General features: G+C 47.6%; 1 protein-coding gene across 2 annotated transcripts in view; it reads left to right on the top strand.

The window, feature by feature from the left end:
* Positions 1-11,550, top strand: part of LOC309381407 (polyunsaturated fatty acid lipoxygenase ALOX15B-like) — a 34,876-nt gene extending 23,326 nt beyond the window's left edge. For both annotated transcript variants that reach the window (XM_081932363.1, XM_081932364.1), the window contains exons 10-16: positions 432-575; positions 1,068-1,271; positions 2,964-3,050; positions 4,852-5,021; positions 5,189-5,411; positions 6,951-7,121; positions 9,152-11,550. In XM_081932363.1, the coding sequence (XP_081788489.1) occupies positions 432-575; positions 1,068-1,271; positions 2,964-3,050; positions 4,852-5,021; positions 5,189-5,411; positions 6,951-7,121; positions 9,152-9,331 (1,179 nt within the window). In that variant the 3' untranslated portion in view covers positions 9,332-11,550. The remainder of the gene's footprint in view (positions 1-431; positions 576-1,067; positions 1,272-2,963; positions 3,051-4,851; positions 5,022-5,188; positions 5,412-6,950; positions 7,122-9,151) is intronic.
* Positions 11,551-12,520: the final 970 nt, after the last annotated feature.

Genomic DNA, 12,520 nt, shown 5'->3' with positions numbered 1-12,520 from the left:
TCCTTCTGAATCCTCCTTCTTGACTTTGACTTATGATCCTTCTGAATCCTCCTTCTTGACTTTGACTTATGATCCTTCTGAATCCTCCTTCTTGACTTTGACTTATGATCTTTCTGAATCCACCTTCCTGACTTTAGATCTTTCTGAAGCCACTATTGTGATCTCCTGGTTTTTCTGAAGCCAACATCTTGACCTTTTGGTCTTTCCCCATGGACACACAGAAACATCTCCTTTTAATGGGCTGCATTTTTGACAGTGAAGGTTAGCTGGGTTTCAGATGATAGCAAGGAACTCACTCACTCACTCACTCACTCCTTCCTTCCTTCCTTCCTTCCTTCCTTCCTTCCTTCCTTCCTTCCCTCCCTCCCTCCCTCCCTCCTTCCTTCCTTCCTTCCTTCCTTCCTTCCTTCCTTCCTTCCTTCTGTTTAAAGAAGGGGAACATCTTCATAGTGGACTACAAGATCCTCCAAGGAATCCCGACCAACGTCATCCAGGGCGAACAGCAGTATCTGGCCACTCCTTTGTGCCTCTTCCACCAGACGTTTTCTGGGAACCTCGTACCGATAGCAATCCAGGTAAAACGAAACTCTGAAAACTGACCGTAAGTCCTTTTTTCAGCGCCGTTGTGACTTTGCACGGTCACTAAATGAACGGCTGTAAGTGGATGACTACCTAGAGCTCTCCACTGTTCTAAAAATCATCACCGTCACGTAACGACTCCGTTAAATAATCCCTTGTGGGGTGGAGTCTGAGCAACTGAATGGAACTAGGCGAGTGGCCAGATGCCCTTCCCTGTCGCCAATGCGGAGTTTTGTTCGGCAGATATATTCTCAGTATGCCCGGAGAAAGAAATATCTGCCTCTGCCTAGTTTCAAACTCACTGATTGTGAGGCCAGAGCGCCACCTCTAGGCTACTGCCCCACTCCTGTACACCGTTCTATAAATAATTTCCCAGTAAAGCAGTTAGTGACGCGAAGGGTGAACAAATGTCGTTTTTCAATTTCCTGGCTCGTTCCTCCCTTTTTTCCCCGTACATCTGTCGTTCTTCGTATTCTTCCTTCTCACAGCTCAGCCAAACCCCGGGGGACGAGAGTCCCATTTTCCTTCCCAGTGACCCGCCCTGGGATTGGACCTTGGCTAAGATGTGGGTCCGCAATGCCGATTTCCACATCCACCAGAACATCTCCCACCTCTTGAAGACCCACCTGATGGCGGAGATCTTCACCATGGCCACTCTACGGCATCTCCCCATGTGCCACCCGGTGTTCAAGGTACAGCGCAAGGGAGACAGATCGCTGGGTATCGGGGTGGTATTCGGTGACAATCCCTACCGGTTCACAAATGTGAGCATCCACACATGTGCTTAACCATATGCACATGTGCCTTGATTGCGCATGTGTAGAGCTGGGGTGGGTAGATGGGCCCACCTGCAATTTCGGCTACCAGTTCGGTTGAACCGATACGAACTGGCTGAATGCCACCTCTGATTGTGAGGCAGGCGAACCAGGAATATTGTCCCTGGATTCGTCCAGCTTCCCCATAATGCGAGGTTTGGGGTGGCCGCCCATGAAACGAATACAACTAAGCTTCATACACAACTCGATGTGAAATGACGAGGGACACCCTGTTCGAATAATGACTCCAATAACAATAAAACCATGCCAAAAGGAAGCAAAATAGTCCCCATAATGATAGGGTGCAGACCCAAAGCATCCGGAGCACCTCTTGAATGCCATCGGCATTGACAAAATCCCCGTCGGTCAATTGCAAAAAGAAGGAGCGGCATTGACAGAATCCCCATCGGTCAATTGCAAAAGGCAACTTGACTTGGCATAGCAGTAACAAAATCTCAAGTCAATTGCAAGAGGAACTTTGCTCAGAATGGCACTGACAGAATCCCCACTGGTCAATTGCAAAAAGCAGCTTGGCCTGGAACAGCATTGGCAAAGTCCCCACCAGTCAGTTGCAAAAGGCGACTTGAACGGCATTGACAAAATCCCTGTCAGTCAATTGCAAAAGGCAGCTTTGCTTGGGATGACATTGACAGACTGTTAGTCAATTGCAAAAGGCAGCTTTGCTCAGAATGACATTGACAGACTCTTGGTCAATTGCAAAAAGGCTGCTTGCCTGAGATGGTATTGACAAAATCCCTGTCAGTCAATTGCAAATGGCAGCTTTGCTTGGAATGACATTGACAGACTCTTGGTCAATTGCAAAAGGCAGCTTTATTGAGAAGGTATTGACAAAATCCCTGTCAGTCAATTGCAAAAGGCAGCTTGATTTTAGAGGTTATCAACAAAATCCCTGTCCATCAATTGCAAAAGATAGCTTTGTTTGGAATGACATTGACAGACTCTTGGTCAATTGCAAAAAGATTGCTTGCCTGAGACGGTATTGACAAAATCCCTGTCCATCAATTGCAAAAGATAACTTTGTTTGGAATGACATTGACAGACTTTTGGTCAATTGCAAAAAGGCAGCTTGCCTGAGACGGTATTGAAAAAATCCCTGTCAGTCAATTGCAAAAGACAGCTTGATTTTAGAGGGTATTGACAAAATCCCTGTCCATCAATTGCAAAAGGCAGCTTGATTTTAGAGGGTATCGACAAAATCCCTGTCCATCAATTGCAAAAGATAGCTTTGTTTGGAATGACATTGACAGACTCTTGGTCAATTGCAAAAGGGCAGCTTGACCTGAACGGCATTGACAAAATCCCTGTCCATCAATTGCAAAAGACAGCTTTGCTTGGAATGACATTGCCAGATTCTTGGTCAATTGCCAAAGGCAGCTTGACCTGAACGGCATTGACAAAAGACATGACAAAACGGCCACCCTGTTGTCCCCCGTTAGAAGCTGTGAATCATCAGCCTCTCTTGACCTCTGTGGTCTCCAAGACCCTTCTCCAACTCAAGGACTGGAGGCCTTCATTGCTTCTCCTCCTCCTTCTCCTCTTCCTCTGCAGCTCCTGATTCCACACATAAGATACACACTCCAGATCAACATATTAGCCAGGATCCGTCTAATCAAGAAAGGTGGCATGATGGACCAGGTAAGGTGGAACTTCTGGGGCCTTTTCTTTGCCTGGTCTCTTTTTCATCCTTGCCCTTCTCCATTCCTTCTCTTTTTGGATCCTGCAAGGGAAAAGTTAGTGTTCCCGAAAAGATTCGTTGGAATACAGCAATTTTAACAAAGAAAGGGCTTCAAGGTATTTGAGCAACAATGAAGCTCATGTTGAGTTCAGTTCCTCTTCAACTGAAGCTTGGGTAGTGGGTAGTCCTCGCTTTACAGCCATTCATTTAGTGAAGTTATAAGAGCACTGATAAAAACCTCCCAGAGCCCTCTATGAGGGAGATGGGTGGCTAAGAAGCTTGTTAGATAGATGACGGGCGGATGGGCAAGCAAATAGGTGGGTAGGTAGATAGGTAGAGAGATTGATGGAGCTTAAAAGATCATGGATGGATGGATGGATGGATGGATGGATGGATGGATGGATGGATGGATCGATCGATCGATCGATCGATCGATCGATGGATCGATGAATGGATGAGTAGGTAGGTAGGTAGGTAGATAGGTAGGTAGATGGATGGATAGGTAGGTAGTTTAGGAAGGTAGGTAGAGAGGTGCATGGAGCTTGATAGATGATGGGTGGATAGATGGATGGATGGATGAATAGGTAGGTAGAGAGATGGATGGAGCTTAATAGATGATGGATGGATGAGAGAGAGAGAGATGGATGATAGGTAGGTAGAGATATGGATGGAGCTTTGATGATGGATCGATAGGTAGGTAGATAGGTAGGTAGAGAGATGGATGGAGTTTAATAGATGATGGATGGATGGATGGATGGATGGATGGGGTAGAGAGAGAGATGGATGATATGTAGGTAGGTGGAGATATGGATGGGGCTTTGATGATAGATGGATAGGTAGGTAGATAGGTAGGTAGGTAGGTAGGTAGGTAGGTAGGTAGAGAAATGGATGGAGCTTAATACATGATGGATGGATGGATGGATGGCTGGATGGATGGGGTAGAGAGAGAGAGAGAGAGATGGATGATATGTAGGTAGGTGGAGATATGGATGGGGCTTTGATGATAGATGGATAGGTAGGTAGATAGGTAGGTAGGTAGGTAGGTAGGTAGAGAAATGGATGGAGCTTAATACATGATGGATGGATGGATGGATGGATGGATGGATGGATGGATGGGGTAGAGAGAGAGAGAGAGAGATGGATGATAGGTAGGTAGGTGGAGATATGGATGGGGCTTTGATGATGGATGGATAGTAGGTAGATAGGTAGGTAGACAGGTAGAGAAATGGATGGAGCTTAATAGATGATTGATGGATGAATGAATGGATGGATGGATGAGATGGAGGATATGTAGGTAGATAGAGAAATGGATGGAGCTTTATAAATGATGGATGGATAGGTAGGTAGGTATAGAGATGGATGGAGCTTGATAGAGGATGGATGGATAGGTAGGTAGGTAGGTAGGTTGGTAGAAAAATGGATGGAGCTTGATGATGGATGGATGGATAGATAGATAGATGAGGGAGAGAGGGAGGGAGATGTATGCTGCTTGATAGATGATAAATGGATGGATGGATGGATAGGCAGGCAGGCAGAGAGGGATGGAGTTTGATAGATGATGGACAGATGGACGGACGGAGACAGAAAAACAGACAGTGATTTATGACTGGTCCTCCTAGTTACAAATCGTCAAACATCCCCAACGGGTCACGGAATCAAACAGGGGTAGAACTCGCTTGCTTGGCCACGGAACATTTGAGCTAAATTCGGGGCGTACGTCGAGGACTACCCGTGAGCGACTCAACCTTCTCCCTCTTCCAGGCCACCTCAGCCGGATTTGAAGGAATCGGTCCCTTGGTGAGCCGAGGGGTCCAACAGCTGACCTACTCCTCGCTCTGCCTGCCGGAGGACATCAAGGCTCGGGGAGTTGACTCTGTCGCCAACTATTATTATCGAGATGATGCCACCAAGCTCTGGGACGCCATAGAGAGGTGAGTTGTGGTCTTGGGTTTCTGAAGATGTTTTCTGAAGTCTCCATGATCAACCACGGTTTTCTGGAGAACTGTTAGAAATTCTTCAATTGGTGATTCTGGGAGCCCAACGTTCCTGAGGTCCACCATCTCAGGAGACCTTCCAACGCGTGTCCTCCTCCTTCCAGCTTTGTGGCAGGCTTCGTCAGATACTATTACTGGAATGATGACCGGATCAAAGGAGATTCCGAGCTCCAGGCCTGGATCTTGGAGATCTTCAAGGAAGCCTTCCAGAGCCGAGAGGCGTCGGGAGCTCCTTCGACGCTGGCGACGGCGGAGGAGCTCACCAAATTCTTGACTGTGGTGATTTTCACCTGTTCGGCTCAACACGCGGCGGTCAACAGTGGGCAGGTGAGACCCATCCTACCTTAGATAGTAGAATAACAGAATTGGCCAGGGGCCTTGGAGGTCTTCTAGTCCAACCCCCGCCTCCTCAAGCAGGACGCCATACCATCTCAGATAAATGGTGGTCCCATCTCTTCTTAAAATCCTCCAGTGTTGGAGTACCCACAACTTCTGAAGTTCCCCTGGTGAATTGTCCTCCCGGTCAGGAAGTTTCTTCTTCATTCCAGGTTGCTTCTCTCCTTGATTAGTTTCCATCCATTGCTTTTTCTCCTGCCTTCAGATGCTTTGGAGAATAGGTGGATCCCCTCTTCTTTGGGGGCAGGCTCTCATATATTGGAAGCGTAGAGAGCATCAAGGACCCCACAGGTCTCCTCCACCTCCTCCTCCACCTCCTCCTCCTCTCCACAAATCCCATTCCCTTTTAGCACTGATGATGTTAGCGAGATGGGTCGTGAAATGTCTGCAAGAAAACCACCAAGCTAAGGACCTCACAGTCCTCCACCTCCTCTCCTTCTATTTCTTCTTCCTCCTCTCTTCCTCCTTCTTCCTCTTCTTCTGCTTCTTCCTCCTCCTCCTCCTTTTCTTCCTCCTCTTCTTTTTTTTCTTCCTCCTCTTTCTCTTCCTCCTTCCCCTCTCCTCCTCTTCCCAAACCCCACTTCCTTCCAGCAATGATGATACTCCCTAGTTGGCTCAAAAAACGTCTGCAAGAAACCATCAAGCTTAGAGGGCACCAAACCCCCCAAAGTTCTCCTCCTCTTCCTCCTCCTCTTCCTTCTTCTTCCTCCCCTTCTTCTTTTGTTTTGCCTTCCTTCTTTCCTCCTCCTCCTCCTCCTTCAGCTTCTTTCTCCTCCTTCTCTTTCTCCTGCTTTTCTCCTCCTCCTCCTTCCTCCTCTTCTTTTTCTTCCTTCTCTTCCTCTTCCTCTCCTCCTCCTTCTTCCTCTCCTTCTATTTCTTCTTCCTCTCCTCCTCCTCCTTCTGTTTCTTCCTCCTCCTCTTCCTCCTCTCCTCCTCCTCTGTCTTCTTCTATTTCTTCTTCCTCCTCCTCCTCTCCTCCTCCTTCCTCTTCCATTTCTTCTTCCTCCTTTTCTCATCCTCCTCGTTCATCCTCTTCTTTTCCTTCCTTCTCTTCCACCTCCCCCCTCCTTCTTTTCTCCTCCTCCTCCTTCCTCCTCTCCTTTTCGTTCCTTCTCTTCCTCCTCCTCCTCTCCTCTCCCCAACCCCGGCTCTCTTCCAGCACTGATGCTACTCCCTAGTTGGGTCACGAAACATCTGCAAGAAAACCATCAAGTTCAGAGAGCACCAAGGACCCCAAAATCCAACCCTGAGCAGTGAAGATTCTCTCCTCTCGCTAATATCATGTCTTTTAAGTCCTGGCAATTTCCCACCCTCTCCCTTTCCTTTGTGGCCTCAAACCCTGAATCCTTTGGCCCCCACATTTCAACCGGACCCTCCTCCACGGCGGAGAAATCGTAGCCAGGGCAAGAGCTTCCAGTTTCTCCCCCCGAAGCTTAGCCTGTTTCAGCTCTCCTTCTCTCTCCCTCTCAGTTTGACTTCGGCGCCTGGATGCCCAACGTGCCCCCGACCATGCGGAGACCCCCGCCCACCGTGAAGGGCTCTGCGTCACTGGAGGGCATCCTGAACACCATTCCACAGGTCAATGTTACCTGCATTGCACTCTCTTCCCTCTGGCTGCTGAGCAATGAAGCTGGGGACCGGGTAAGTGGCAGGGAGCCCCATCCAGAGAAGGGAAACGATGGGGAGTTGACATCCGTTTCGAGATTCCACTTTGGCGTTTGTGTGTACAGTGAGAGCTTATGCCCCAGAGACAAATTCCTTGGGGGGGTCCAATTACAAGGGAGGGAGGGAGAGACAGGCAGACAGAGAAAGAGAGAGAGAAAAAGAAAGAGAGAGAGAAAGAGAAAGAAAGACACAGGCAGAGGGAGAGAAAGAGAGAGACAGAGAAAAAGAGAGAGAGACAGAAAGACACACACACACACACACACACAGAAAGAGACAGAGACAGAGAAAGAGACAGAGAGACAGAGAGACAGAGAAAGAGAGACAGACAGAGAGATAGAGACAGAGACAGAGAGAGAAAGAGAGAGAGACAGAGAAAGAGAGAGAGACAGAGAGAGAGAGACAGAGAAAGAGAAAGGGACTGAGAGAGAGAGAAAGAGAGAGAGAGAGAAAGAGAGAAAGACACACAGAGAGAAAGAGAGACAGAGAAAGAAAGAGAAAGAAAGAGAAACAGAGAGAGAGAAAGAAAGAGAAAGACACACACACAGAGAGAGACAGAGAGAAAGAGAAAGAGGGAGAGAAAGAGAAAGAGAGACAGAGAGAAAGAGAAAGAGAAGAAGGAAGGAAGGAAAGGGCAAAAACAAAGAAAGAGGGATTGAGGGAAGGGAGGGAGGGAAGAAAAATAGAGAAAAAGAAAGAAAAAGAAAGAAAAAGAAAGAAGGGGAAGGAAGGAAAGAAGGAAGGAAGGAAAGAAGAAAGAAAGAGCAAAAGAAAGAAAGAAAGAAGGCTGCCTGCTTTTCAGATGATAGCAAGGAACTACCTAACTCCTTCCTTCTTTCCTTCCATCCATCTTCCTTCTTTTCTTCTTCCCTTCCTTTGTTCCCTCCCTCCCTCCCTCCTTCCTTCCCTTCATCTTCCTTCTTTCCTTTTCTTCCTTCCTTCTTTCCTTTCCTCCCTCTTTGTTTCTTTCTTTCTCTCTCTCTCTCCTTCCCTCCCTCTCCTCCCCCTCTCTCTATCACCTGATCACGGGGATGCTGCGAAGGCCGTCGCTGTGGATAAGGGCCCTAAGTCGCTTTTTAAAACTTGGAACGGTCCCTAAAGGAGCAGGCGTCGTTCGTCGAGGACTCCTCGCCCAAAACGATTTCTCCCCCCCTTTTTTTTTTCAGGCTCCCTCGTCTGAAATCTCTTTTTTGAAAAGTTTTTTTAATGTCATTTATGCCATCATCTGGTCTCTGCAGCGTCTTTTACACATCTCTGGTGTTTCCTTTATCAGTACATCTGTGTCTTATTTGACTCTCTCCATATCTATAGCCGTATTTTACCCATCTTATTTCCTACGGGCCCTACACATTGGATCCTCTCGTATTTCTTCTTTCGTCTCCAATCCCTCTTGTAATTTCCCCCTCCTGTCGAGTCTGCGGCTTGGTGTTTCTTTTGTCGTTTCTTGATCTTCCTTCTCCTCTTGGTGACTATCCTGTTTTTTCCTCCCCGCTCTTTCCCTGTAGCCCGGGGGTGAGCGAACTGTGGCTCCGGAGCTGCATGTGGCTTTTTTTTATCTCTCGGCTGCGGCTCCCTGTCGTTCAAAATAATACGACACCCGCCAGAACGTCATTTATTGAGCTCTTTGACTCCGGAAGGCCAACCGTAGATCAATCCAAGAAAAGAAAAGTTTCAGAAGAAAACAGAACATTTAATTCAACTACATATACTAGTTTTCTGGCGGCTCGGGAAATAGGCATTTTTGGTGTTTTCTTTTCTGTGGGAAACAGGTCCAAATGGCTCTTTGAATGTTTAAGATTGCTGACGGATACTCTAGCCAATTATTCATCTGAAATCTCTTATTTATTTAGGCCCACATCCAAAGATATTTAATCTAAGTTTCTGTCAGGAACAATGCCAGAGGGAGCGCCGGGCTGAGGAGGTTCTCGGCCGTCGCTCGGAGCGAACGGGGCTGTGTGTTTTGCTCGCTGAGGTGTTTTTTTTTTCCCCTCCTCCGAAATCTTTTCCAGAGACCGTTGGGGTTCTACCCAGACCAGCATTTCGTGGAAGAGGAGCCCAAGAGGCTGATGGAGGCCTTTCAAAACCGCCTGGCGGACATCTCCCAGCAAATCAACCAGCGGAACCAGTCGTTGGAGCTCCCCTACGATTACCTCAACCCGCCCTGCGTTGAGAACAGCGTCTCTATCTGAGGTTGGGGAGGGAGACGGCGGCATCCAGAGATTTCCGCCTCAGCTGATTGGCCCATCCAGAAGGATTCTTTCTGGAATAACAGGGACCTTGGAGGTCTTCTAGACCAACCCTGCGCTCGAGTAGAAGACTCTATACCATGCGGGACAAACTGGTTGTCCAGTCTCTTCTTGAAGACCTCCAGTGATGGAGTGGCCACAACCTCTGGTGGCCGGCAGTCCCACTGGTTAATTGTCCTCACTGACAGGAAGTTTCTCCTTAATTCCAGGTTGTTTTCTCTCCTTGATTAGTTTCCATCCCTTGCTTCTTGTCCTGCCTTCAGGGGCTTTGGAGAATAGGTTGACCCCCCTCTTTTCTGGGGCAGCCTCCCCCAAATATTGGAAGACTGCCATCTTGCTATCCCTAATCCTTCTCTTCCTTAGACTAGACCAAGGGCTCTCCAAACTCGGCAACTTTAAGACTTGTGAACTCCCAACTCCCAGAATTCCTCACTCGCTTTAAGCTTTCTGGACTTTAATTCCCAGAATTCCTCAGTCAGTTTGAGACTCGGGGACTTCAACTCCCAGAATTCCTCAGTCAGTTTGAGACTCGTGAACTTCAATTCCCAGAATTCCTCAGTCAGTTTGAGACTCGTGAACTTCAATTCCCAGAATTCCTCAGTCAGTTTGAGACTCGTGAACTTCAACTCCCAGAATTCCTCGGTCAGTTTGAGACTCGTGAACTTCAACTCCCAGAATTCCTCGGTCAGTTTGAGACTCGTGAACTTCAACTCCCAGAATTCCTCGGTCAGTTTGAGACTCATGAACTTCAATTCAGCAAATGTTCGGGGGGTGGGGGGAGCTGGTTTTTGTTGTTGTTGTGCTGCATTTCAGGGCAAAGATACAGAACCACCCCCACCCACCCTCCCCCGAATTTGAGGGGTTTGAAGTTCCAAGGGGCAGGAGGATAAAACACATGAGGAATGGTTGCAGGAATTGGAAGGTCTTGGACCAGGGGGTCTCCAAATGTGGCAACTTTTGAGACTTGTGGACTTCAACTCCCAGAATGTCTCAGTCACTTTAAGACTTCAGCGGCTGAGGGATTCTGGGTGTTGAAGTCCACCAGGCTTAAAGTGACTGAGGAATTCTGGGATTTGAAGTTCATGAGGCTCAAGCTGACCTTCAAGAAAGGTCGTCAAATGAGCCAAAAACTGACTTAACCGACATCTCACTGAACGACAGAAATTTGGGGCTCTCTAGGGTGGGTCATAAGTCGAGGACTTACCTGTAAAGAGATGGGGCGATGGCATTTTTTTGACTTCCATCCAAGGTTTTCTTGACCGAAGGTTCGAAATGGTAAGGATTAAGTAAGCAATCATACCAGTAGCAACCTAAGCTGGCCAAGGATTATGGGAATTGGCATCCAGCAGGAGAGCCTCGAACTCGTGATTAGTCCACCTTCATATTCTAAAGTCCTCACGAGACGAAGAACGGGCCTGTTTTCAGCCTGAAGCCTCACATGGAGTCCTTCCAACAGCCTGGAGTCCTTCCATTGGGGTCATTGTCGTTTGTGAACTCAAGGACAGTTGCGTTGGCGAGATTTCCCTTGTCGGTAACCGCGTGGAGTGTATTTTTAAGCTAGTCTCATTCTTTCCAGGTCGTGCCGGGTTGGATCATTGAGTGCCGTTTTTTGCACAACATTTTAAACAACGAAGTACATCCATCGCAACCCGAGTGTGGATTTTGCCGCTGCAAGTCAATAATGGCAGCGTTTTGTGATTTAAGGGCAGCGGGTTCGTAATATTTTAGGGGGGTTGTGTCAGAGTTTGTTGCATAAATTCAAATCCAAGAAGCACACGCAGATAACTGACGCAGCAGGATTCATTAACATCTTTACATATATAAAAATAGATGAATAAATGGACAATACCAACAGGGGCTTCTTCCGAGTAAAGACAAGGCAGGAGAGTTACAGGCAAACACAAGCAGTTAGTTTCATTTTAGCAGACAAGCCCAGAGAGACTGCCAGTTTACTTCTCAGAGCAGCAGAACTGCTTAAGTTTCAGTTTCAATTCTCTGCACCGACTCGGATCCGTTTACGCTCCCATTGGCTGACTTAGTTGCTGTGCCTATTCATTGGCTGAGCTTGTTCCCATGTCTCTCCCAGTCGTGAATATTTTAAGAAAAGTACACACACACATATACATATATATTCGAAATAAAAATATGCCTTAGATCTAAAACACATTTCCCCCCCTTTTTGTGCGCCGGTTTAAAACTCAACAGCGCTGCTCCTTGAAAAGGGCTGGAGGAAAATGAATCGAGAACTTTAGATTTTGAAGATTGATTTTAAGCAAACCCATCCCTCCAGATTTTAGGTTATTTCTATATGGGTCTACTGGTTGCACAGGGGGTTGGACTAGATGACCTCCAAGGTCCCTTTCCGACCCTCTTCTTCCGTGATTCTGTAAGGGTCTCCTGCTTGAGCCAGGGGGCTGGACTAGATGACCTCTAAGGATCCATTCAACTGTGTTAATTCTGTAAGGGTCTCCTGCTTGAGCAGGGGTTGGACTAGATGACTTCTGAGGTCCCTTACCGACTCTGTTATTCCGTGATTCTGTAAGGGTCTCCTGCTTGAGTCAGGGGGTTGGATTAGATGACCTCTGAGGTCCCTTTCCGACTGTCATTCCCTGATTCTATAAGTGTCTCCTGCTTGAGAAGAGGGGTTGGACTAGATGACCTCCAAGGTCCCTTCCCATTCTGCGATTCTGTAACGGTCTCCTGCTGAAACAGGGGGGTTGGACTAGATGACCTCCAAGGTACCTTTCCAACCCTCTTCATCTGTGATTCCGTAAGGGTCTCCTGCTTGAGCAGGGGTTGGACTAGATGACCTCCAAGGTCCCATTCTGACTCTGTTATTCTGTGATTCTGTAAGGGTCTCTTGCTTGAGTCAGGGGGTTGGATTAGATGACCTCTGAGGTCCCTTCCGACTCTGTTATTCCGTGATTCTGAAATGGTCTCCTGCTTGAGCTAGGGGGCTGGACTAGATGACCTCTAAGGATCCATTCAACTGTGTTAATTCTGTCATTCCGTAAGGGCCTCCTGCTTGAGCAGGGGTTGGACTAGATGACCTCCAAGGTCCCTTTCCGACTCTGTTATTCCGTGATTCTGTAAGGGTCTCCTGCTTGAGTCAGGGGGTTGGATTAGATGACC

The sequence above is a fragment of the Natrix helvetica genome (genome assembly GCF_964273705.1).
Source record: "Natrix helvetica genome assembly, chromosome: Z".
Lineage (NCBI taxonomy): Eukaryota > Metazoa > Chordata > Lepidosauria > Squamata > Natricidae > Natrix > Natrix helvetica.
This window is presented reverse-complemented; position numbering and strand designations above follow the sequence as displayed.